The 27,397-nt window shown below is 43.8% G+C and overlaps 1 protein-coding gene across 1 annotated transcript; it reads left to right on the plus strand.

Moving 5' to 3' along the window:
- Positions 1–83: 83 nt before the first annotated feature.
- sugt1 (SGT1 homolog, MIS12 kinetochore complex assembly cochaperone) lies at positions 84–27,311 on the plus strand. Its single transcript, XM_080010929.1, is given in 15 exon segments — positions 84–206; positions 292–340; positions 2,209–2,299; positions 2,650–2,719; positions 4,442–4,512; positions 6,402–6,455; positions 9,333–9,361; positions 9,559–9,596; positions 10,003–10,099; positions 12,171–12,278; positions 21,475–21,507; positions 21,509–21,517; positions 21,519–21,567; positions 23,907–24,079; positions 26,451–27,311. Coding segments are annotated over 15 exon segments (987 nt in total). The 5' UTR covers positions 84–192; the 3' UTR covers positions 26,553–27,311.
- Positions 27,312–27,397: the final 86 nt, after the last annotated feature.

Consider the following 27,397-nt stretch of genomic DNA (forward strand, 5'->3'; position numbering starts at 1 on the left):
GGCCTGGTTGCAGTGCGCGGTTCCACCGCCGGGCCGGCAGGGGGCGGTGCCGCGGGGAGGGAGGGCGTGAGTGAGTGAGTGAGGGAGGGAGGCAGGGGGGCCGCGGCGCTTCTGTGTTGACAGGCCCGCACGTTGCCGTGGTTGGAGTCTCTGCGCCCAGAACTTTCTACCGCCGCGCACCGGACAGACCTCATGGCCTCTGCACGGCAAGTGAAACCGAACATTACGGTGCTTTGGTTTTGGGTGAATGGAGGAGGTTTCGTGACGTTGACGGTGCCTCTCTGTTTTTAGCAGTTTCCCGGATAGCGTCGTTGACGAAGACCCGCAGAGAGCTCTCCAGGTAAACACACCCAACACTCCGGCTGGCTGACACGGGGCCACCGGTCCAGCGGGACTCGGTGTTCTTATTTTATTTTAGCAGTTGTACAGACATTATACATATCTTATGTCTTGCTTTATAAAGGTTTTGTCTTTGGCTTTATAATCAGCGTCAACGTCAGAACTCGCTGGGACGCTGTGGCTAGTTACCGCTCTGTTAGTGGGGTGGCTTCGGCGTCTATGACGTCATAATCATCCCAATGTAGACGGAATAAAGAGCTGTAAGTTACTTTATGGCGCAATTGTTCCGCCATGGACATTTATAATTCAACATGAGTCTGTCATGTGGAGCCGTGGCCGTCATTCTCATCCTCCAGTGTCAATACACCAGCGTAATTAAGGGATACATTAAATCGGTCATATTAATATAGTCATGTTATATGATTACATGTCAGTTAAACACAACATTAAAACCACCACTAATAACCACTTATATTGTGTAGCTTACCCCTCGTGGAGCCAAAAAAAACCTCTGCCCCATGGAGGCATGGATACCACAAGACCTCTGAAGGTGTCCTGTGGTATCTGGCACCAAGACATTAGCAGCAGATCCTTGGTCTTGGAAAGTCCTGGAAGTTGTGAGGTGGGGCCTCCATGGATCAGGCTTGTTGTTCCAGCACATCCCATAGATGCTCCACCGGATTGGACCCTTACCCCGCCCATCCACATGATGTAGAAGAAAAGGTGATTCATCAGACCAGGCCACCTTCTTCCATTGCGCCATGGTCCAGTTCTGATGCTCACGCGCCCATTGTAGGTGCTTTCGGTGGTGGGCAGGGCTCAGCATGGACACTCTGACCAGTCTGCGGCTACACAGCCCCATAGGCAGCAAGCTGTGATGCACTGTGTGTTCTGACACCTTTCTATCAGAGCAGCATTAACTTTTTTCACCAATTTGTGCTACAGTAGTTCTTCTGTCGGATCGAACCAGAAGGGCTGAACTTCGCCCCCCCCACTGCATCAATGAGCCATGGGCGCCCATGACCCTGTCGCTGGTTCACCGGTTGTCCTTCCTTGGACCACTTTGGTAGGTGCTAACCACTGCATACCGGGAACACCCCACAAGACCTGTGGTTTTGGAGGTGCTCTGACCCAGTCGCCTGGCCATCACTATGTGGTCCTTGTCAAAGTTCGTCAGATCCTTAAGCTTGACCATCTTTCCTGCTTCCAACACATCAACTTCAAAGCTGCTTAAATATCCCACCCCTTAAAGGTAACACTGGGATGAGATTAGCAATGTTATTCACTTCACCTGTCAGTGGTTTCAATGTTGTGGCTGATCGGTCTTCCAGTCAGCCACCTACTTGCAGAAGTCAAGAGTACCAGAATGCCATTATGGAGATATGTTTTAGCAAAGACAGTGATCTCAAGATGCCGCAGCAGGTGGGAAGCTCGTCTTGGCTTTTTCAGTTTCTGTGTTGCTCACACTCACACACACACACACCTGAGCCTTTTGAAGCTTTGTGACATGCCAGGACTGCTATGCTATGTGACAGACAATCCCTTGAACTTGAACATCCTGTATTCTGGTACACACTATAGGAGCCATAACTTAAGACGTAAGATGATATCAAGCCAACCTAATATTCTCTTCAGCTCTGAGAAGTTTAATAGTTTCTGACCATCTCAAATCAAACGGACGGTGACGGCAACGCTCCCTCACCAACCCTGAAGACGAGAGATTTCCTTATGATTCACTTAAGATCTTGAAAATGTGTCTGGGACACCAAAAAATCCTAGTGAAAGTCATCTGGTGTATACTAGGCGCCTTTATGCTCGTTAAAAAATGTTGTCATTGACTTGTTTGACGATAAAATGTATTTTCTTCAGGAGCTGACTGAAGCTCTGCAAGATGACGCCGACAATCCCGAGTGGTTGTGCCAGCGTGCCTATGCCCACATACTCTTAAAAAACTACAGCTGTAAGTGTCATTATCCCCTGGTCCTCAGAATATACATTAAACACTCATTCATATCCGGAATGTTGAATGGAAAATCTCCCATTAACATTTGTTAATATGTTTTGTCTGAGGTTAGTGGACTGATTTCCATATTAAATTCTGTTATAAAAAACATCTGCCTGGTAGTCCAGACTTCTCTGGAGTTTGGAAAAGCTGGAACTGTTCTGCCCATCACATGGAGGCTTTGCTGACATGGTCTTTAACATGGCCACCTGAGGCAGACAGTGGAGCCCTGAGGAATTTATCCTGTGTCCAGGTCAAAAATGTAGCCGCAATATTATGAGTGCCCCTCTCTCCCCCGGTCTGTACAGGTGCAGCTGACGATGCGAAGAAAGCCCAACAACTAAACCCCAGCCTTCCTCTGGCCTTCATGCGGACAGGGTATGTGACTAGACATGATATGAACCTGTAGCTGATATATCTCTGATAGTAGGCTAAAATTAGATGTTTTTTGTACTCCGTAACCCTCCTCGGTATGACAGATACGAGACACAATAGCCTTTTCTATTGCGATAAAACCAGATTTTCTGAAGCTGCATGCTTGTTGGTTCATTTTAATCGTCTTTTATTTTTATTTTTATTTTTTAATTTTTTTAAATGGACGCAAACATTTACTTCTCGTTAAGCTAGATGCAATTTAGTGAAAACAATAGCCAAGACATATGACAGATTTTATTCCAACAGGTGCTTTGTTAGATAAATATTATTTTTAAGATATTGACATATGTCGTTCCGTTTTAACTAGAGCCCGACCGATCAGTTAGGCATATACATAGGCTATTATTTTAGTTTATTGGCCGCATCGGGATCGGCAGTTATGCAGCCGATGTATCCCGGTTTTCAAATGAATATATTAAACTTGAAACATAAAAAACATTGATTATTTATCCGGTACTTGTTTGTTTTACACTGCTTTTAAGTTACTCAACAAAATAAGTGCAGAATACAGACTAGGAATTTTAAATCCATCCATCCATGTTTGTTTACACTCGCCCTTAGGCATGGACATGTCTTTCCAAGCGGGAAGCGATGCTGCATTCATAGGAAACTCGGAAAACAAATTTGTTTCGGATGTGATGATGCGTTGACTGGAACTCATAAAAAATAAATAATTTAAATATATTTTTTTAATCTATCAAAAAGTTATTTGTATGTTGTTTTTTTTATTCATTTGTTTACATATAAGTTAAATATCAAATATAGAAACTTGAATGAAAAAAAACAAGTTTTTGAAATTGATTGCAGTTTTTGACAAAATATCAGTCAAAACATCGGTAATCGGTGGGCTAGACAAAATTGGGATCGGCGCCAGTCAGGCTCTTATTTTAGCATTAATGCGTGTTACATAATATTATATCTTATGTATTTAGGGGGGTGAGATGAAGCCCAAACCACAGGAGCTGGAGCGGCTTGTGCGTTCTAATAATTTAAAGAAAAGGTGTCCTCCCATTCAATCAAATTCAATATATTTTACAATCTGTCCACTTGAGAGGGCAGAACAGAGTACTGGCAGCTTGTGGGAGGTGCTGGTACTCTCTCCATAAAAGTAGTTAACGTTATCGATATGATTTGAATTGTGATATCAAAGATAAGATAATAATGATAAGATAATAACTGTCTCTTCTCAGTGAGCAGGACGATCCCGCTCACTGAAAAGAGCTGGCTTATATGGCTCCCAAGCATTTTCTTTTATCTATAAAATTGTATTAGATGTTTTGTTTATATTTATTCCACTACAAAAAATATATATATATTTATAATGATTTAATGTGACTGAATTCATAAAGTTACTTCCCGAGAAACAAGTGTTTTTCTTTACAAATCAAGACTCCGTAGTCTAACAAGGTCATAGCCATCAGTGCTGAAAAAAAAATCATATTTGTATTAAAATTATATTCCAAAAAAACATACATGGTTAAAATCTAATCGTGACCTTAAAATCAAAAATCAAACTGAATGGTGGATCTGGAAAATCGTGACACCCCTTTCTGATTGTACAAGGACACACTTTTAGGCAAACTACACTCACGGCGACTCATTAACTGTATGCAGTCCCACTCTTCTTAACTGTATGCGTGTGTCTACCCCCTCCACCCCCCACAGAATAGCAGAGTACCACCTGAACCACTATGAGTCATCACACACAGCCTTCACTCAGGGTCTCCAGCTGGACGGTGAGTACACAGTGTCCTGGCCTCAGGAGAGAACTGTCACCTGAGTCGCAATCACCCCCCCCCCCCCCCAAAAAAAAACACACAGACAAAAAGCCTTTGTTTGTTTCCTCTCGCTCTCGCTCTCTCTCTCTCTCTCTCTCTCTTCCTCTCTCTCTCTCTTCCACACTATGAAGTACTTCAACCACCTTAGCCAATCACCTCATTGCTCTCAGGGTCCTGGTTTCTTGCTTGTTTTGGGAGGGGGAGTGTGTTTAAGCAAGGTCAAGGGACAAATTTTGATTAGATGGATGATTGATTTGATAGGTGGTTTAGTCATTCCTGAAGCGAATTTGACCTTAACCAAGGTCAGCGAGCAGCAGAGTAGAACATTGCACATTACAGATTAGACAATAGACATCTGACAGAAGAAGGAATAACAAACGTATAACGGTAAACACCCGCCACGGAAGGTGACGGCCATCTAAGATGAAAGGAGTGTGAATAGAATACACACACACAGTAAATAAACCTCTGAAGGAGAATTAATGGGGTTTGTTTTCTAACGGTTATATAACCGTGTGCAACAACAATTTGACATTCGTATCAGGAGCCCCCCTTCATACCTTAAAGGAACAGTCCGTAACAATGGAGCGCCGAAGGAGGCCGTAGGAACTACCACCGCGCTGGCAAACATGTCTTCTCCGCCGCGACCCCAAACTGAACCCTCCGCTCTCACCCCTCGCACCCCCTCCGTGAGCCGGGGTGTTCTCAAGCTGACAGGATGTATTAACTGCTAAATGAAATGACATTTACATAATCTCAAGGTGAGAGGCAAATGCCTCCCCCTCGCCCGCACTTTAAAATGTTTAGAAAAACCCACAGACTGAAGAGAAAGGTGTACGGCAAGCCAAGGAAAAGATTGTAACGATCTATATTTGCGGTGTTGTTCTAGCATCAACAGCGACGCTCAGCTCCAGTTGGGCTGTGTGGCTGTACCATCAAGTCAGAGCTCTGCATGGGGGTTGGAGGGTTTTAAGTCCTAAGCCTCCTCCACCTTTGAAATGCTGCACCAGTATTCGCCAGGGTTTTGTAATCGGCCATATTTAGTTCCACGTTTGCCACGGAACTAAGCTTTTTAGTCCTTGCAGGGGTTTTGCACGCTTGTTGTTTTGGGGTTGGAAGCAGGGTAGTTCAGGTGGTGGAAATGGACAGGTCAGGGGCTGGAGGGGGCATTTCCCCCGCTGATAGATCATGGCCAAGAGCAAGTTAAATCTTACTGATTAGTCCCTTGAGCTTTGGATGCAAGTTTCATCACAGGAATGTTTATTAGCGGGTATCAACCGCAAGGTTGGTACAGAAGCCACCATATATATCTAAATACAAATTAGGGTGCCCAACACTGCTTTAAAAACATGGTTTAAATCAATGCCTTTGGCTCTGACTGTCAAGTGCAGTATCTGGCTCCTCTGTAATGATAATACATCGATGATGATGATGAATAATACACTGGTTGTCTGGCTTCTTGAATTACGAAGGACAACTCTAGGATTTTTAAATCATACCCCATGCAACAAAAAGCGAGACACACCACGTATTGTCTCTCTCCCAATTTCACACACTAAGTCCAAGTCGTGTCGGACACGCTTTTAATTGTGTGCTCAGTGTAATGAAAGGTACCTCCCTCTGCAATGCACAAGTTATACAATACAAATAGTTCATGATGTTCTAAGACATTGAGTTGTGAGCTCTTCACATGGGAAACACATCCTTCATGCACGACTCTTTTATCGAACTTTTCTTTGACGTGTGATATTTTAATGTCAAAAGTATTTTGTCTTAAAAGTATCTTGATTACTGTGTAATCAAGGAAACATTGTTAACAAAGTGTATTTTGTGTCTGTGCTGCGCAGGTTCGGACAAATCCTCCGAGATTTGGATCCAGCGCTGTGAAGAAATGATGGGAAGTAAGTTGTTTTTAAGAATCCTGAAGTTTTTAAATTCTCCCTCCGGTATGTCTATCCCACACTGGACCCAAAAACCCCTTCCCTGAAAATATAAGTGATCCACACTCTGCACTCTCAGATACACGCATACTCTTTCTCCATTGGTTTTTACAGGGCTCCAGACTGCGACCATTTAGTCACGTCTTGCGACCATTTTTGGAGACGGTGCTACTAAATGTTTTCACTAGTAGCACCAGCGCGACTTGCAAATACGGCAACCTTTTTTTTTTTTTTTTTTAAGTCATTGTATATCAGTAGGAGTCACAAAGAAAGTGTCCCCATTACACAGGGTGCTTGTTTCGCTGCATATGGAGACATAAAATAACCTACATCTAAAATAAAAACACCCTGTTGTGACGCGCCAATCGCGGGCACCCCGTCACCAGCACTGTCAGGGAGGGAGACAGGTGCAACTTGCGTTTCATTCATTCCCTCTCCGCACCCCATGCTAATTTTCAAAATTGAAGTGTGTGTGCTTGCGTGCGCGTCTCTCTCATCATGGTTGTTTATGACAGTAATATACTGACCACAGACCTTGTGTTTATGTTTGTTAATTTTTTTCTGGTGTCTGTTTAAAAAAAAAAAAAAAAAAAGTACAATTTTAGTTTAAGATTATTTTTCTGTTAAACCACTACTTCAAAATTGGGACTTTTTCCCTTTAAAATAAAACCGCACATTATTTCTGTAAATTGTATCTTTATTACCAAAGCATTTATCATCAATACAGTTAAGATGGAAAAAATATGAATGTGTTGTGTTGCATGTCTATTTCAGTGGTGCTCCTGAATTTTGCGCCAAAATTTTCATTAGGGAGCACCAGTGCTACTCATGGAAAAAGTTAGTCTGGAGCCCTGGTTTGACCCATCTAGTGTGTGTGTGTGTGTGTGTGTGTGTGTGTGTGTGTGTGTGTGTGTGTGTGTGTGTGTGTGTGTGTGTGTGTGTGTGTGTGTGTGTGTGTGTGTGTGTGTGTGCGCGTGCGTTTATGTGTGAGTGCATTTGTACGTGCATCTAGGAGGAGGGTGAAAACTGAGCCGTTTGGTTGGATGAAAGATATATTCGCTAGCTGGTGTGTGTGTGTGTGTTCAGGGTCGCCTGTGATGCCCGCTTCGTAGTAAACAAGCACCCCAGATTTTGAGAAAATACACTTCCCACCGGCAGATGCGCGCACACTCCAGTATGGGATTTTTTTGCGCCTACTCCCTGGAGGGATTACGCTTCGTCGGCGTTCGCCTTGCCGATGTTCAAAAGCCACTGTTGAGATTAAATCCCACACGCAACCCCCACCCCTCTTATTCTAGTTCTGCATGCCCACTCGCCTAAGACACATGCACGCTACAGAGGCATGCGCATGCAGCTGTAGCTCTGCCCTAAACCTGAAAGAATTGTGTTGGGCCAGGATTCCCACGCAGCGTGGAAAACCTGGATTTTTTTCACGTTGTTTTCCAGTCATGGAAAAGTCGTGGAGTATTACAAAGTTGCCCAAAAATGTCCGGGGGAAAACAAAACTTTTTTTACAATAGTTTTTGTGCAACAACATTCATTTTAGAACAGATATTGTTGCACAAAAACAAGTAAGTATTACTATAATACCATATCTGATTGGACCTCTCAGGTTGAAGTTCAGGTACTTGTTCTTAAATAAGTATTTAAAGTAATTCATATACAGTGCCCTGATAGTCTATGATACGCCATAAAGTACCCGCTGTGCCCTTTTTTCTGAAGATGGATGCTCATACATATCCTAAAACTATTTAAAAAAGGTATAGGCGGTGTCCTAGTAGATTACAAAGATATAATTTACAAGTCCTGATTTATTTATTTTAACTAAACTAACGCAGTAGAGTAAAAGTATAGGTATTTGCTTTGAATGTACTGAATATACATGTGTAAGTACGATTACTTGAAAAATATACATAAGTACAGTAGCAATGTATTTGTACTCGGAGTCTTCCTGCCCTAACGGCAACAGAACTGACAGGCGAGCGAGGGAGATGCCGGTCAAAGGGGCGGCTACACGCCCAGTTTGTCCTGAGACGATCTAATCAGCGAAAACAAACAAACACCCATGTGAGCGAGGAGGGCAGGGTCTTGATTATGAATACATGTGCGGGTCATGGTGTGTTGAATGTGTTCTGGAAGAGTTTGGGAACCCTGGCTGGGTTGCGATTCTACCGACACCGTGTTTACATCGCCCGCGAACACGACACCAGGTTACCCCCCCCCCCGCCGCCACCCCAACCCCCCGACTCGCTTCAAAATACATACAAAGTTGCGTGTGTACAGTCTTCCCGGTTTTTGCCCACCCACCCTTCAAGCTTTCGTCCTCGGTTCAAAAACAACCTCATTATGACACATTAATGCAACTCCCATCCATTAATAAGATTCATGCCATCGTCTCTCTCTCTCTCTCTCTCTCTCTCTCTCTCTCTCTCTCTCTCTCTCTCTCTCCCCCTCTCTCGCGCCTGTGTTCCCTGCCTCACTTGACGTGTGCGTCTTATGGCTTAATGAAGTCAGTAAATAATGTATGCTAGCACGCTGGTAAACGGTGATCAGGCCTGCACAGGCTCACAGGGCTTTTAATGGGCGTGGAAGGACGGGTAAACAAGCTGGCTGCAAACCTTCTGAGTGGGACGTTCACATTGATTTGCATGCGAGCGCATTCACACGCTTAAATTTGTTGGGGTTATTGATCAGTAAACAACTGAGCTGTGGCATATACTGTAACCCCCCCTCCACACACACACACACACACACACACACACACACACACCCACACACACACATATACATACACACACACACTCACCCGTCAACCCGTTTTTCTTTTTCCTTCCCCAGAGCGGAGTCACGACGACAGCGACAGCACAGTGAGTGTCTCCACCAAACCACCAGGGGGCAGTGTTGCTCTCAGCATGGGTCGGCCGCATACACGGCTGGGCTCGTGTTTGTTGCATTGCACTTTGTCTTTCTACACACTTGCTGTTTTATCTCTCTAATCCCCCTGCTCTCTCTCTCTCTCTCTCTCTCTTTCTCTTTCTCTCTTTAATTGTTTCGTGACCAATAGAGACAACAGGCGGCGCCGCCGCCGCCTCCTCCGGTCAAGTAAGTACACGCATAAAGCTTTCAGAGTAAATCCTCCTCCCCATGTCTTTTGTCTTCAGGTTCAGGTTTTTTTTCTTCTTCTACATTTTCCGAACTCGCTTGAATATTTCAGATTTTTCCTCTTGGGAGAACTTTGAGGTCAAATCTTAGCATCGATTTAAGTAAAAACACTATTGTCAAATAGCAATACTATTGTATTGCCCAGCCCTAACTTCAGTCCCAGTAATCATAAAAACAGACTTATGTTTGAATTTCGTGAGTGTGTGTGCCAGGGTTTTTTTCCTTCTATAATGTTGACACTTGATTCAATTTCCACAATTTTGTGTGTGCGTGTGTCATCCCCACTGATGGACAGATCTCCTGCATGGAGTTATTGAAACCTGATATATTTTAATTTCTCCTCCAGGTATGACTGGTACCAGACAGAGTCTCAAGTCATCGTCACGATCATGGTGAAGAACGTTCCCAAGGACGGAGTCCTTGTCAGATTTGCAGAGAGAGAGGTACCTTTTATTACACTGAACACAAACTTAAAAGTGTGTTGAACGTGTCTTGGACTTGTGAAAGTGTGTGAAATGGAAATCAGACAGTAAGTTGTGTTGTTGAGCTGGATACACAATCGTGTGTGTGTGTGTGTGTGTGTGTGTGTGTGTGTGTGTGTGTGTGTGTGGCGCGCGTTTGCGCGTGTGTGTCCGCGCACCCGTTTGTGTTTGTGCGTTTATCTGTGCGTGCGTTCTGTGTGTGTGTGCATGTGTGCGCATTTGCGTAAGAGAGCAGTGGGATGGCTTTGAGGTGTTCTTCCTCAGGGAAAGCCATTATATAGTTCTTCTTACACACACGCACACACACACACACACACACACACACACTCCCCAGAGAGTCAACCATGCCTCCAGTGGTGCCTTGTTAACATCACCCCCAAGTGCAGATCTAAGAACAATTTACCCTCCCCTGATTCCTCACCTCCTAATTGTCTGTAGATAGAAAGCATAACTGATCTAGGATCAGTCCCAAAGCCCTCTGGGGGGGAAGAAAAACCTATTTTTTTTTCCCCCTCTCTGTTTCTTCAGTTTCATTCTTCTTGTTCTTTTTGGGGTTTTTTTTTTGTCTGTATCTCTCATTCCCTCTGAGAAGGGTTACTGGAGGCGTCCCCCCCGCCCCCCCTTCCTCCCCCTCCAGGGAAAGGCTTTGTCTGTCCTGGTAGGATAACAAACCGAGTTTACCCACCCGTTTCAGAAGCCGAGGCTCTGCCCCCCTCACACAAGTCGGTTGTTATCCTCCCACTGGAAGCGGTACAGTAAAGTACAGATGAGTTCATATATCTTTAAGTAGGTTTGCTTTTTTTAAGGGAGTCAAGATGAAAGGCAAAGGCTCCAATTATCCACCCTCGTGACAAGAAGTCGCAGTAGCTGTGTACCTGCAGTCATGCCGTGAATTCAGTGAATGAATATTAAAATAATGTTTAAAAAATGGAACCCTTCTGGGTTTTTTTGGTGGGGTGTGGGGGGGGGGGTTGATCAACCTGATAGACATTGGTGAAGAATTACTGGGAAAATATTCAGATTAGACTGGGATATTTTTTGATTTAAAATAATAATAATAATAATAAATGTAAATTTATTTAAGTTATTATTATTTAAGTTATTTAATTATAAAGTAAAACAGACTCCCTGCTGTTTCTCTGTGGGCAAACATGCTTATTTCCGAGCACTGCTGTGGAGATAAGTGCAGCAGCCAGTAGCGCTGGTATCACTCCAGAAAGTCCTGCAGGGCGGCGCGTCCTCTTTAGAGCTGATGTTGTGCTCTCTAGTCAGAGGGCGGCGTTTTGACAAGTGACGGCCGTCTAAGCAGAGGAGGAGTAGTGAGGGATTCGGCCCACAGCTGAGGCCTCGTCCCCCCTGAGTGACAGGCTGTTAGGAGCTGTCTGCCCCCCCCGCCGCCGTCCCCCATCCGTCACTGGTCAGCGTGCGGCCGAAGGGGACAGCGCTAGGAAACTCCGTGCCGCGGCGGCGGCGAGACGAGTATTCCCAGAGACATATCGACACCTTCCGATCCCTTTTCACACTTCCGCCGTCCCCCGCGCTCCCATTCTGTTTTGTCCTTTGGATTTTGGTATTTCTAGACGACTTATTTTTGAAAATGTTTTCCCCTCATATACTTGAGGCTTGGTCAAGGGTTATCATTTCATAAGGGTTCCACCGGTCCTTTTGAAAATAAAAATTTATAAGCACCATTCAACCATGTTCTCAATTTGCTGTCATTGATGGAGATCGAGTCGAAAAGAGACAAGAAATGGGTTTTTGAGCAAAAGTGAAGCATTTGTACAAGTAGTAGTTATTTCACTGTGACATTTCAGTGTGCACAGATTGTATTTCCACCCTGCTTCCGCACCTCCACGGCTTCAGTGCGGTCACCTACATGATTTAAAAGTAATATTTCTTCTTTGTTTTTATGATCCAGATTTTTGCAACCCTGTATAGGTTTATACGAATATACTAGCTTTCCTATAAACCACAGCAAAGTGAAGGATGTCGTCCCAGATGTTCTAATGTCCAGTGTGTATCCACTCTCCAGCTGTCTGTCGCAGTGCGGCCAGCCTCGGGGGAAGACTTCAGCCTCAGCATCCACCTCCTCCACCCAATCGTCACACAACAGAGCACCTTCAAGATCCTCACCACCAAGGTATGTCACAACAAACTGGAGATGGATGGATGGAAGAACATATGTCAATCATACCAGTATGCTAATGCTGAAACATGGTGGATTGTCATAGGTGATGTCAAAACGAAGGAACTCAAATCAAATCTCAGGAAAAAAGGAAGCAGGTTAGCCCGTTTTGGGGTTTCAGCAGGACACTGACAACTCCCTGTGATTGAGCTATGATACTTGGTATACGGGGCTGAGATTAACATCTAAATCTCTCCCGTCGTGTAAAGGTGGTGCAAAGTAGGCTGTCACAGCCTTTAATTCCTTTAATAACAGTTAAAACCTGCAGCTGAGCTGAGGCGGAGGATGGGGCGGGGGGCGGGGGGTCTGGAGACGTGGCCCAGTTACACGATGGATGAGTTCATATCTGGGGCGAACTGAAGATTCAAGTCTATGCGACGTACACACACGCCGTTCCCTCAGAGATTACCTCCGTGGTGTTTAAGGTGATTATGAGCCTAATGAGTAGGAAGGGCACTTTTTAGTATTGACTAATTAGTGTGTATATCATGGAGGCTGTTGGCTAATGAGTGTGCTCCTGTGTTGGCTGAGTGTGTGCTGGCTCAGGGTTTACATCACTGTCAGGACTCGGAAATCATCAGCCTCGTTCACAAAACTTTGAATTTCTCCTTACTTTTCTTGATAATAGTCTATGGCAGGGCTGTCTCTGTCATAAAATTGTAGTTGATGATTAATTGTCATACAAATAGTTGCGGTGAGCAATTTATTCTATAAGCCTATAGTCATATAATATATGTCCACATTATAAAGAAGGGCTGAACAATTTTTTATTTATTTTTTTGATAGTTGTGTCCCCTTTTATTATGGACTTCTCTTCAGACATTCCCTTCCACTCTTGTGAATGGCTCTTTTGTAGGAATGAAGGGATGCGAGTCTCACTGGGTGCCGAGCAGTTGTTTTTTTTCTTTTCTTTTTTTAATTTTCTTGCCAAGTTTTATAGTTTAATGTTGAGTTGTTTAAGTTGCCGTATCCTGCTGCCGGAAAATTTTTGCCCCTCTATGTAAGAGACAGTCTATGCTCCTTCCTCACCGGGAGGTGCCCTGGCTGAAAAGGAGCACTGTCACGTTAGGTTCACAAAGCGAAGGCACATGCAGTGGTCTGACTTTGAGATTTTATTTTACTATTATTATTTATTTGTGGAAAAACTGTTTATACTGTTCTACACAAAAATAACAAAATATAGTACCATTTTTATTATTTTTTTTATTGTGAAATGTTTTTAAAATATAATTTATATATATATAAAAAAAAAAAAATACTAATTATATATATATATATATATATATATATATATATATATATATATATATATATATATATATATATATATATGTATATATATATATATATATAAATAAATACACACACACACACACACACACACACACACACACACACATTCCTCCTGAAAAGTGAAACTAAAAGCAATTTTCTCATGTATACCTGCATGCCTTTGGTATGTCATAGAGTGAAGCAAAGAAGCTGTGAAAAGACATCAGTTATTGCTGAAGAGATCAATTATATTCTAAAATTGCCTGGACAGATTTGTTGATACCCCTTAGAAAACATTATAAATAATTGGATTATAGTAATATTTTAAACTTAACTGTTTTCTTTAAGTGGTATCACACATGGCTTAAATCTTATAATCAGTCATTCAGCCTATTTAAATGGAGAAAAGTGGTCACTCCGCTGTTTGGTATCGTCGTGTGCACCACACTGAACGTGGACCAGAGAAAGCAAAGGAGAGAGTTGTCTGAGGAGATCAGAAAGAAAATTATAGACAAGCATGTTAAAGGTAAAGGCTATAAGACCATCTACAAGCAGCTTGATGTTCCTGTTACAACCGTTGCAAATATTATCAAGAAGTTTAAGGTCCATGGGACTGTAGCCAACCAAAATCGACCTCAGACTGAACAGAAGGATAGTGCGAATGGTAGAAAAAGAGCCAAGGACAACTTCCAAAGAGGTACAAGCTGAACTTAAAGGTCAAGCTACATCAGTGTCTGATCACACCATCTGTCACTTTTTAAGTGTCAGTGGGCTCCATGGAAGAAGTACCCAGGAGGACTCCACTTTTGAAAGAAAAACATAAAAAAGCCAGACTGGAATTTTCTAAAATGCATATTGACAAGCAACAATGCTTCTGGGAGAATGTCCTTTGGACAGATGAGTCAAAACTGTTTTTTGGCAAGTCACATCAGCTCTATGTTCAGAGACGAAAAAATGAAGAACACCATACCTACTGTGAAACATGGAGGAGGCTCGGTTATGTTTTGGGACTGCTCTACTGCGTCTGGCACGGGGTGCCTTGAATCTGTGCAGGGCACAATTAAATCTCAAGACTATCAAGTCTTGTCTCATTGAGAACTGCAGAAATTGCTTGATGGCAGTTATGCCTCTAAAAGTTGTGCAACAAAATATACGGTTAAGGGTCCCATCATTTTTGGCCAGGCCATTTTCATTTGTTTTATTATGTAAAATATTCTGTTGAATCAAAAATCAAAAGCAAAGTCTGATTCTATTTAATATTGAATAAACAACGATGGATGCCAATTACTCTTGCGAGTTTCAAGTTATTTCAGAGAAAATTGTGGGTTCTTTTTTCTTCGTCGCAGGGTACCAACAAATTTTACACCTTTTTAAGTTCAAAAAAAAAAAAAATGTTCTTAATATAAAGATACCAAAACCATACCGTTGCCATAGCCCAAAACCATGATACATATCGAACCGCGAGCCCACTGTACAGTTGCATCTCTACAACGGACCCGTGTGTGAATAGCCCCACCCCTCCGTGCGCACTCTGAATCAAAACATGATCATACGCAGGATGTTTGGGTTGGGTAGCCAAACAAGGTACCACTATAGCACTGGCTCCTATACGATCAGTATCTACTGGACAAAATCGCAACGCAGATTTCAGTGCCTCGTTTTGGTGCCATGCTGCCAATGCTGCCCGAGCTGCCAAGTCAAATATCCGTCCTCCGGTCCTCCGAAACCGCCACACACACCTTCACTAAACATTTTTGTTTGTAGTGTGCGGCTTGAAATCCCTTGTATTTCTCTGTGTGACAACTCCACTTTGGGACTTTTCAAATAAAGACGCTTTTAGTTTGCCGCTGTTATTTCTGTAAATTGTCCATTTATTAACAAAGCTTTTATCAGTAATACAGTTAAGATGGAAAAATATGAATGTGCGCCGTTGCATGTCGATTTCAGTGGGGCTCCGAAATTTTGTGCTGGTGCTCCTAAAATTTTTAATAGTGAGGCCTGTACATACTTAAATTGTATTTTATTTGGGTTTGTTTTTCTAATACTTTTCTCTTCATGTCATAGATAATGGTTAAAGTTTATTTTAATGTACATTTAACAATTTAATAGGGGTGTCATGATTCTTATTCGAAATTGAAAATCGATCAAAATGAGCATTCCATTTTGAACTTCAAAATCAGCAGCAGGTTCGCTATTAGCTCTGATCGGAGCTGCAGCATTTTCCTTTTAATCCCACTTACTGCTCTTATTTTGATGAGTTGATTAAAATTTGTGTAATAAGCAACTTGTAATTGTAATTGTTTATTATTGTTAAAGTAAAACTCTTAACTGTTTAGGGGTGTTGTTTAAATGGTCTCACATTTTTTGTTACTTACAATTTTTAATATTGAGATAAAAGTTACATATTGAGAGACAAGTGTTTTTCTTTACAAATCAAGACTTGGCGGTCGAACAATGGCGTAGCCGTCAGTGCTGGAAAAAAATACACGTTTTTAAATCTAAAATTGAATCGTGACCTTGAAATCAAAAGTCGAATCGTGACATCCCTACAATTTAAACATGTCAGCCCTGCAAGTTTGTTTCCTGAGGGGTAGCTGACTACCCCACAGACAGGTGACAGGTAGTCTAGTGGCGTCGGTTGGGGGCTGGAGTTAACCTGCTATTGTTGCCGCCCATTTACCCAGCCTCTGAAGTGTGGAGGGGAAAAAAAAACTCTGGGTCTTTGAGGGGGATTTTCTCTGCTGGAGGAGTTGAGGTGTACCGACATTCAAATAACAATATCTTCTTCAAATATTTTTCGATTTCAGTGTGTGACGCATCACTTGAAGGCTTACATCCCGCACACTCATAATCTGTAGAGAAGATGAATAATGACCTCGGCCTACTTGAGAACCAAAACAACAGACTCTTGTCACATATCTACTCAGTCCCTCGATGGTGTGCCTTTTCCCGGTGGCCAGATTAGCCAAGTGCTTCAAAAAGCAATACCCGCTGTTGCAGTGCACTCCTGGGTCCTTTCTCTGTCTTCATTAATCACTTTAATCAAGCTTTGTTTTCAGCCATAGCTTATTAGGTCTGCCCATTAATACATAACACAGCCTACAGAACCATTGGGTTGATAAGGACGAGGCTGTGCGAATGTGCGAATACCTCAGTGTCTATAATTGGACGATGTTTTGGGGATTGTTTTATCGTTTTCTTTCTTCACTCCAAAAAAAGAGTGGAATTGAAAAATAAAATTATGTGAGTGGCTAAATACCTTTTCCACGTACTGCTTTTGAGGCATCACAATTGAGCAAACGATTGGACAATACAACCAAAAATCCCAGCTAATCTAGTCTTTTTTAATATCATACGATATACCTCCTAGCTTAATAGCATGTGGCTGCTTAGTATTACACAGCGTTCATAACGGGTGATCCCCCTTCTCTGGGGATGTTTCCTGAGCAGAGAAACAGGCTGTTTGTGGCAGCATCAGCAGAAACCTGCCAAGCTCTCTGTAAAGCCTCTGTTCCAGAGCAGTAAGGAAAAAATGAAATACACACACAAACACACACACGGTGGTCATTTGCACACACATGCGCATACACACACACACACACACACACACACACACACACACACACACACACACACACACACACACACACACACACACACACACACAAAGAGGTACACAAACTTTTCACACTTACTGACTCACTCACTCACTTTTCCATGGCAACAGTGGACACGGCATACCAAAGGTGCACGTGGGTAGAAGCTTAAACAAGGGTTCACTCTTGGACAGACTTCTGCTCTCTTGCTTTCTCTCTCTCTCTCTCTCTCTCTCTCTCTCTCTCCCCCTGTCTCTTACCGGCTCTTATTTTCTCTCTCATTCTCCCTCTACCTTTTACTACCTCTTTTCTTTCTTCCATTGTATGTCTAACCTATTTTCCCTTTTCCTTTCACTTGCCCTCTCCATTTTTCTCGCTCTCTGTCTCTCTCTCGCTCTCGCTCTCCCTCTCTCCCCTACCTACCTCGAGGATAACATACACTCACTCCAATCAGAGTTCAGTCGTTAAGCACAGGAGGGGTTGGGATCGTTTGGGGGGAGGGGAAGTGTGAGGGGGTGGGGGTGGGGGGTTAGCAGGGTTCAAGCTCTCCTCTCCACAAAGCCCCGTGTGTTCTCAGGTCCACTGGGTTCCCCGGGTAAGCGTGGGCCTGGATGAACACACACACACACACACACACACACACACACACACACACACACACACACACACACAAAATGAAGGGTTCTGAAGCACACATGGGGGGGGGGGGGGGGGTTGCACATTCTTTTCTCCAAAGACATCTTTGTAGCCCAAAGCCCAATTGAAACTAGGTATCTGCACAAATATGTTTTTGGACTCTTGGTTGAACTGGTCACACGATACAAAAATCCAAAATGTATCATAGTTTTCTGCCGTCACGTATTTTCGCTGAAGCCCGAAAAAACCGAATCACATGAAACAAGCGCATACGGATCATTTTGACTCATCAGACTGGGAAATAGGCTAAATGTCAGGGCCGTGCCAGTTTAGAACAAAGCGAAACAGCCCCTCTAGCTGCTCTGCCTAAAAACACGTCTTTTTAAAATCGAAGTAGCAGGTGAATTATGTTTCAGTGTCAAAGAAAAATGTACGAGGAATAAAAAGTGGGCGCTCGTCGTCGTAGGACTTTCCCCTCCTCTTTCTGAGACCTCGTAAATCAAGGCGCCACCGATACGTTGTGCTTGTGGTAGATATGGGTCAGGTATTTATTAGTTAATTAGCTTGTGTTTTATTTGTGTTTATCTGTAGAAGCCACACGGGGGAGTTAATTCGGTGACAGCCGGGGCAGGAGGCACAATGAGATGGGGTGGGGGCGGTCAAATGAGCATCGGCAGATTGGCACGCATCTGTAATGAGCGGCTGCAAACACTGTGCCCTCGGAGCTGTCGGTTTTCCCGTCCGTCCTGTCCGTACTCCCTCTGCTGCCTTCCCCGGCTCTCTCTCTCTCTCTCTCTCTCTCTGTCGCTCTCTCTTTATCGCTCCCCCTCTCCGGCTCTCTCTGTCTCTTTGTAATGGTCTGCCATGCACTCCTCGCTCCCAGTGTTTACGCTTCATCTCCTCGCTGTCTTTAAAGACGAGTTAGCAGGCGGAGGCTAAGCCAGGCGCGGACGTGCACTTCAACACACACTCCTAAGCACACGCACTAATCTGCGGTGTGTGTGTGTGCGTGCGTGCGCATGTGCGGTCCCTAGCACATTATCGTCAGAGCGACCTCCTCCTGTCCTCCACTACGACAGGCATTCCAACCCCAGGGGTCACAGCGGCAACGGGGAGCCAATTACACACCAGTGTGTTTGATCAGAACAGACGGCTACACACTTGCACACAAAACACACACATGCATGCCGAGTAGCGCTCAATCCCAGGCGTGCGTTCGCTCGGGCTCCAAACTCATCTTCTTTCAGCAAATAACTAAAGTGGCGTCTCCCCTCTTTAATTTGCATGCCTGTCAACGTCTGAAACTGTTTATATTTATTTCATTCGCGGCGCCTGTTTAGCCGAGTCTGTTTTGAAATCCGGCGGGATGCGGAGATATGTTTGTGCTAGACAACCGTGTGTGTGTGTGTGTGTGTGTGTGTGTGTGTGTGTGTGTGTGTGTGTGTGTGTGTGTGTGTGTGTGTGTGTGTGTGTGTGTGTGTGTGTGTGTGTGTGTGTCTGCGGGGGGAGGGTTTAAGGATACGTGTGACAAGTGACACGGGACCCTACAGCCCTCCTCTGTCTGTAAATAGCATGTGTGTGTCGGGCAGTGTGTAAGGTATCGTACGGTCGGGCCCCTGGGGTCCGGTGGGGTGGTGGCCCCTTATGCGGCTCCGCTGTCAGATCCCTTTAAGGCCTGTCGCCTTCACACACACTCACACACACACACACACACACACACACACACACACACACACACACACACACACACACACACACACACACGGGGCGTCTAGCCTGCCATGTCCCTTAAAAGCCAGAAAACACAGATGTGGCAGCAGATGAATGTTGCATAGCTGGGTAGCCCACGTGCACTCTCACGCACGCACGCACTACACAGCGAGGGCACAGAGCCCCGCAACAGTTATTGCCAACGCCAATACAGTTGCGGCACCAAAAAACACAGATGCACCTTCACGTGCGTGACCGCACACACACACACACACACACACACACACACACACACACACACACACACACACACGGCTATGTGGTGGTAGAATTGCTGACACAAACGTTGGCAATCTGTCACTGTATCGCTATCTGCAGATGCTTTTCCTCTGTCAGGAATAGCAGCGATCACGCCGGCCTTGTTTCCTCTGAGCAGGAAACCAGGACAAAACCTCGGAATATTAAAGTCAAAATGTCAAGAGCTGTGTGAAACATTGATTTTCTACCGTTTCGACACGTGAAACTGTGTTAAATGTCTCTTAATGGAGAAAGAATCCCGTGTCGATCAATATGTCCTGACGACGCCTCTGCTGACGGTACAAGTAGGACTGTAGGCAGGTGCCGTGATCTCAGATTCGATTTCTATGCAGATATATTGACATTTTATACATAATGACAATTTCTACCAAGTTTTCGGTTTCACCATCTTAACATGTATTACAAAAAATATTTGCTGTAACAATTTTTGTCTGGTGCAGAAATTAAATGGTTCGAGTCATTTGTGACTACGTTGGCTGAAAATGGCTGCACAACTTCCAAACAGATTATTGATATTACGATTTTTAAAATCAATGCAGAAATTGAACCGATAGAATCGTATCGGGGTATCCGGTAAAATTAATTGATCGGGTTGATTCTCTGTACCGGACAAAAGTTCGCCACTGGATTAGAATGAGCAGGGAAAAAGCACTGTGTTGCGCTCTCTCTCTCTCTCTCTCTCTCTCTCTCTCTCTGTCTGTCTGTCTGTCTGTCTGTCTGTCTGTCTGTCTGTCTCTTGCTGCCTCTGCATCTCCGTCTCTCTCTTTCTGTCTGTCTCCCTGGTTTCCTTCTCCCGTCCTGACACCTTCATAAATGAATCATCTTATTGCCCAACAGAGCGGAAATGTTCTTTAATTGCAACCGACATACCAGCACAGGATCACACACAAATGCACGCGGGCGGGCACACACACACAAAGACGTTGCACATATTAATCACATGCGCACAGTAACAGAGGTGGTGGTGGTGGGGGGTGACAAACAGAAAACGCTGCAGCTTGCGTGTCTCACTGGCATGTAGCCTGTCAATGAGGTTCAGTGTTAACAAAGTGTGTGTGTGTGTGTGTGTGTGTGTGTGTGTGTGTGTGTGTGTGTGTGTGTGTGTGTGTGTGTGTGTGTGTGTGTGTGTGTGTGTGTGTGTGTGTGTGTGTGTGTGTGTGTGTGTGTGTGTGTGTGCGTGGTCGTGCGTGCGTGCGTGTCGTGTAGTTTGTCAAGCGCGCCGCGCGCACGCACGCTCTTCTCTCCCATATCTCACTGTTTCTGTGCTCCACCATGTTCTGGTGTTGTAATGATTTGGCCCAGATGCTGCTGTGAGGAGATGTGATCGCACACACACACACACACACACACACACACACAGCACTAACCTCCTGGCTGACAGACATCTCGTTAGTGCAGTATGTCTGTCAGTAAGGTCTGGATTGAGCTGTGCCCCCGCATCGCCCTGATACCAGTCTCTCTCTCTCTCTCACACACTCGCATAAAAACCCGCCGGGGTTGATGATGATTGTGAACAGACAGCAGTTCTCGCTCTCTCCCAAAATAATGCGATGTTTCAGATGCTAATCTGCGGGGAGGGTTATTTTGAATGTTGTTAACGCTCCGCTCCTCTTCCTCAGGTGGAGATCAAGATGAAAAAGACGGAAGCCACCCCGGTGGGAAGAAGCTGGAAGGAGAGGGACAGGAGCCAAACATCAAGCACTTCAACCCCCGTCTGTACCCAAACCTTTTTCTGTCCTCCGCTCGGCTTTCTTTCTTTCTCTCTCTCTCTCTCTCTCTCTCTCTCTCTTCTCTCTCTCTCTCTCTCTCTCTCTCTCCTCTCTCTCTCTCTCTCTCTCTCTCTCTCTCTCTCTCTCTCTCTCTCTCTCTCTCTCTCTCTCTCTCTCTCTCTCTCTCTCTCTCTCTCTCTCTCTCTCTCCCCCCCCCCCCCCCCCCCCCCCTCTCTCTCTAAACGAACAGGGTTGGTGTTACGGCGCCCGTGTGTTGTTTCATGTTTAGATGGTGTTTTCATGTCTACTCGTACATGCTTCTCTGCAGTTTCCTCTGTAATTACCGGGAGATGAAAAAAAAAAAAAAGTCTCTGACCCCGCCTCAAATGCTGGAATATGAAACGACACAAGTCTGCGAGCAGGAAGTCCAATTCAGTGTCATACACTGTTTCGTGACTGTGGGGACTGGATGGATATCACTGAACTATTATTTAACAAACTATAGGCGCTCTTACTGAACATTTCAAGCAAAAGGGGGGTCTGTGGGAAAATCATTTTATGAATGAGGTTTGGGGGGGAAGCGTCATACATGCTTATATAAGATTATAATATATATATATATGCTTTCAATATGTAAGGCTTGAATATTTGATCAATAGCCTAATTCTTGAAGATTTGCAAACAACATTTGTAGTTTTCATTTAACCGGGCGAAGTCCCATTGGGATTCAGGGTCTCTTTTCCAAGGGATCTTTGCCCAAGACAGCAAAATATATATGCACCTAAATTGCCTTATCGGAAAACAGTTGCAGTCGGAACAACAACCGACACAAAAAAAAATCTTTCCATTTGATCCGATTCCATTTTTAAAAAACTCAGTTCCAACACAAGCAAAATGTTCAGCCAGGTAAATATTATTATAATCCATCACGCAAACCACCTTGGGCTTGTCCAAATGCCATGAATTGCAAAGTGTGTGTGTGTGTGTGTGTGTGTGTGTGTGTGTGTGTGTGTGTGTGTGTGTGTGTGTGTGTGTGTGTGTGTGTGTGTGTGTGTGTGTGTGTGTGTGTGTGTGTGTGTGTGTGTGTGTGTGTGTGTGTGTTCGATCCTCTCCGAGTACCTTAGCTATGTAGCGGTGCATGTATGTAACATGCGTTTGACACCACCTCCTTCATTTGCTCTCGGTCTTTCCCATCCTCTACAAAACTGCAGACACCTGGTTCTACCTCCCAATGTTGCTAACCCTGAAATCACAGACCTCCCTTGATTTAAAAAATAAATAAACAAAAAACGAATCCCCGTTGGAAAATGGTTTTCGCCTCCGCGCCAGCCTGTCTTTTAATCCCGCTGCACTTTTAAAAGGTGGATTCATTTGTGTTTGTTTGTTCCTCCTGAACGCCGGCGCAGGACGCTGCGTTCCTCCTCTGGTGTTTCATGGCTTTGACCCTGGAGGTAGGCAGGGGAAAGTGAGAGGTGTGACAGCCAAGCATGAGTCAGGATCTGAACCCACGCACCCCCTATTACCGTCACGATTGATGGTTACGTAAGCGCGGGGTTGGTTGTTGAAAGGGCTTTGGGCGGCACGGAACCGTCCTACACAACGTACCTGATGCCGCGGATCAGATGAGATATTTAAGATTGGATTTGTAAGCGCCGCCGCCGCCACACATCGCGTTGTTCCCTGAGTGTGGCCGCCCCACGTTTCCCCACCGCTGAAAAACGGATCTCCGTCAGTGCGATTTGTTTCTCTGATCCTTCTTTCAATAAGGGCTCAAATCAAAGTATCTGCCGCTACGAGTACAGAGGTCGCTGAACAATTTAGACTCACCATCAGAACTCATTTTACAACTGAGCAGTAACTCCAAAACATACTTTTTTTTTTTTCTGTGAGCAAAAAACAAGGCAGTCAATTGAATGGCTTTTCTCTTACGATACGGTTCGTGTTTGATATGACTCTTGATATCAGATTGGCGTATTCAGGATATTTTTGGATTACCTAATATAGATGAATCTGGTCATAATCCTATATAAGAACAATATAACTGTAATTTTTTAATAAAAAAAAAATATATATATTTGCTTACAATATGAATATGCACAGTTTAAATACATTTTTTGAATGAGGTCCAATGTCATCACAATGCTTGTATGCACCTTGGTGCAGGCGTTTGGTACCATTTCCACATCTCCCCAAGTGTCAGAGGCACCAGGAATTGCATCCAAGTATCTTTCTTCGGGTTGTGATTTAAAGGCTATTTAAAAAAAAAACCCAATATTAACTTGTAATGCTAGTGGTGGTGGCCACCTCTCTAACACCCTTAACCCTCTCACTCCCTACCACAGACCAGCACCCGTCATCCTCCCACGACACCTGCAAGTGGGACAAGATTGTGGTTGACATCAGCGAGGAGGAGAAGAAGGAGAAGCTGGAGGGTGACGCAGCACTGAACAAGCTGTTCCAGCAGATCTACTCGGACGGCTCGGACGAGGTCAAGCGCGCCATGAACAAGTCCTTTGTGAGTACGCACGCGCTGTGGTGGAAAGCAGAGCTTCGTGGTGGTGTAAACAGTGGCGGGGCCAGTCATGCAATATACAGTAAAACATACAACAGTACAACGAGATCACTTGATGATTCATCATCATATGTGTGTAATTGAAGCAGAAATATATGAAGTCGATTTATTTTTATTTTTTAACAGGAATGAATCATACTGCATTTATTTGGGGGAATTTCTGAGTAGAGTTTATTTCAGAGATTTTTACAAACCTGAGATAAAACATTAAAATCACAGCTATATACGTACAATCCTAGTATTATTTATATATATATATATATATATATATATATATATATATATATATATATATATATATATATATATATATATATATATATATATATAGGATTGTACGTATATAGCTGTGATTTTAATGCTGCAACTCAACTTTGATTTTAGCGACTTGGGTGCATTAAAAAAAAACATGTTGGGTTTTAGTTTTTTCCTCACACGACAATGTTGCACCAAAAACGGTTTAACAATGATGATTTTTAAGTATGCAAAAATTAATTATAGTGCAACTACAGCACACATCACTTCCATTACGCGTCTGCGGAGCCGACAGATTCCCTCGTTGTAAATGAGTGAAAATCCATCAGTGGGCGACGTGTTGGACTCATTAAGTGTGATTTAGGGGTCGGGCTGCTTGATTACTTTGTGTCAGCACAATAGATGGGGAACATCACATTATCATATTCAAATTACTCACACCGCTATGATGCCATAAATGTGAAATAAGTCTATGCCAGCCTGGCAAAACTAAATATAAAAAACAACTTAAAAAACGCTTAATTATAAACCAAGCCTGGTGTATTTCTGCGTGATAAGGCTTTGTTTTTACATTCGTAGTATGTTGTTCCTGTTATTTTCTTTGCCATCTATCCAGATGACAGAATCCAGATTGACAACACCATATGTTCCCTTCAGAGTTATTTATATGGATGTGTTTTTTTTTTTGTTTTTTTTTAAGTTGGGAGAAATATTTAAGAGCAAATGTAAATCAAACATGAACCATCAGAGCTGAAATCATTATCTCAAATTAGGTCCTTGTCCAAAATTCATACAAGTGCGTCAGCCCCGCTGAACTTTTTGCCCATTAAATGTAAATTGATGGAGATGTAGTCAGCTCAGGGTACACTTGCTTTTTGAAATATTCAATCTGGAGAGGACCCGTTACGTAACTGTGCTAATGAAATGAGAGCTCGGGGACTGTCGTTCGCGGAACGTTCGCACGGTCGCAGCTGAAGGATTGCTTATGTGCAAAATGGAGAGAGTGTGCACGCCCCAAAATATTGGTGGTTTAGAAAATGGTTTTGCTCGATCCTCCTCAGCAACTCTCTACAACTTTTGAGAAATAAGAATGTGGCAGATACCGAGGGGGTTACCAATTCCCGTACCTCGATTGCCCCAAGAATGATTTATGAGTCAAATTGTTCCACCCATAACTAATAATAATCTACGAGCATCTAACTGTTTGTGTGTGTGCGTGCGTGTGTGTGTGTGTATTTGGTATGTGTATAATGATGTGATTGAACAGGTTGATTGTTTTTCATGCGCTTCCTGTTCTGAGCAGTTGTTGGTGTTTTTGCGAACCGAACAAGATTCCCGTACAATGGATATAGAGTTTGAAAAATATCTTAGAGGAAAGCTTTAAAATGATTACATCCACCCAATTCATATCAAGCCGTTTCCTCCCTTTTATTACTTCGGCGTTGGAGGAATTCACCATAGTTTTGTATTTTTCTCTATTGTGGGTATGCACAGGTCAGCCAGAGGTTGGAACATTTTCCCGTCCAGGAGGGTTTTTATAATCCTGACGGATGGATGAACAGATAGATGGATACACTTCATTGATCCCTAAAGTGGAAACTACATAATCAAAGGACGGCACTGGTGTCAAATTGAGTTTTAGCCCCTTTACTAGTCTTACTTTCATCACCTCTGATCGTGTTCTTGCTGATTGTGCACTTTTTCTGATTGTAGGTACTTCATTCTTGACGTATTTTGTATTTGTTGATTCCACATTATAATAGCGGCGCTTCCGCCTTTTTAAATAGAGTGAGTGAAAAAATAAAAATGACGGCAAAATTTAGTAACTTTGCCAAAAATCGGTGCTCATGCTTTGAATTTTCCAAAACCCCAAAATAAAGGCAATATTTACAAATCAATAAATGTGATATATAATCAGGAAAATAGTAATGTAAACTCAGTGTGCTGACTAGTAAACAGGCTTACACTCAATTTGACACCAGCAAATGGTCCTTCAATGAAGCTCCCAGTAAACCTCCTCATGCTTAACCACCCCCCCAACCTCCCCCCTCCCCCACAGATGGAGTCAGGTGGTACGGTCCTGAGCACCAACTGGAAGGACGTGGGCAAGAGAACAGTGGAGATGAGTCCACCCGACGACGTGGAGTTCAAGAAGTACTGAGCCCCCTCTCCCTCTCTCTGTCTTTCACCTCTATCTCTCTATTTTGACTTCATCCCTCCTCTACCGCTGATCATCACCCTTGCCTTTCCCCGACTCTTCCTCTCCGCCAAACCTCAAACCTCCATCATGTTCTGTCTGCGGAAACACCGCAAGCAACCTTTGACACCAAATCCAAAGCACGGGCCGGAAGATGGGGCCACATCCGCCCCGGGTTTTTTTTTTATCCACACGAAGCTCTGTCCTAAACGCATCATGTCAGTAGCGTGGTCCACTCTGAGTCCACCACACAACAGGCAGCTGTACAGATCCCTCACGGCAGCCGTTTTTTTATTTCTACCAGGAATCCAGCTCGAGATGAAATAACGTTGCTGGAAAACTGGTAAATCACATTGGGACCTGAATGTCACCTCTTGTCCGCTCCCATGTTTTTCCCCTTTCCCTTCCCTCCAGACCGACCCCTCAAGGCCTTTCTGTTTTGAGAGTAGATAAAACTTTTATCAATCCTCGGAGGGAAATTCGGGAGCTGTCTGGGAGCGTTTTCATCATGTCCCATTCTCGACCTGTGTAAAAATGTACAAATGAATTGAAACGATCCATTTCAGTCAGTAAAATGACTGCAACAAATGTGTCCGGATTTACGCAATTATTTTTCTGTATGCGACCGGGTAAGAAATGGAACCCGTACAGCGCCACGGTCGACTTCCCCGGTTTGATTTCAAGCTTCAGTGTAAATAAAGACTTGACGTTTGGCTCACACTCCTCCCGTGTTTGTGTCTCCGTTGTCTCGTTTGCGTGAAGGGGCGGCTTTTGGACGGGCAGATGGTGTTCAGAGCAGTCAAAGAGGC

The sequence above is a fragment of the Zeus faber genome, assembly GCF_960531495.2.
Source record: "Zeus faber genome assembly, chromosome: 12".
NCBI classification, from domain to species: Eukaryota; Metazoa; Chordata; class Actinopteri; order Zeiformes; family Zeidae; genus Zeus; species Zeus faber.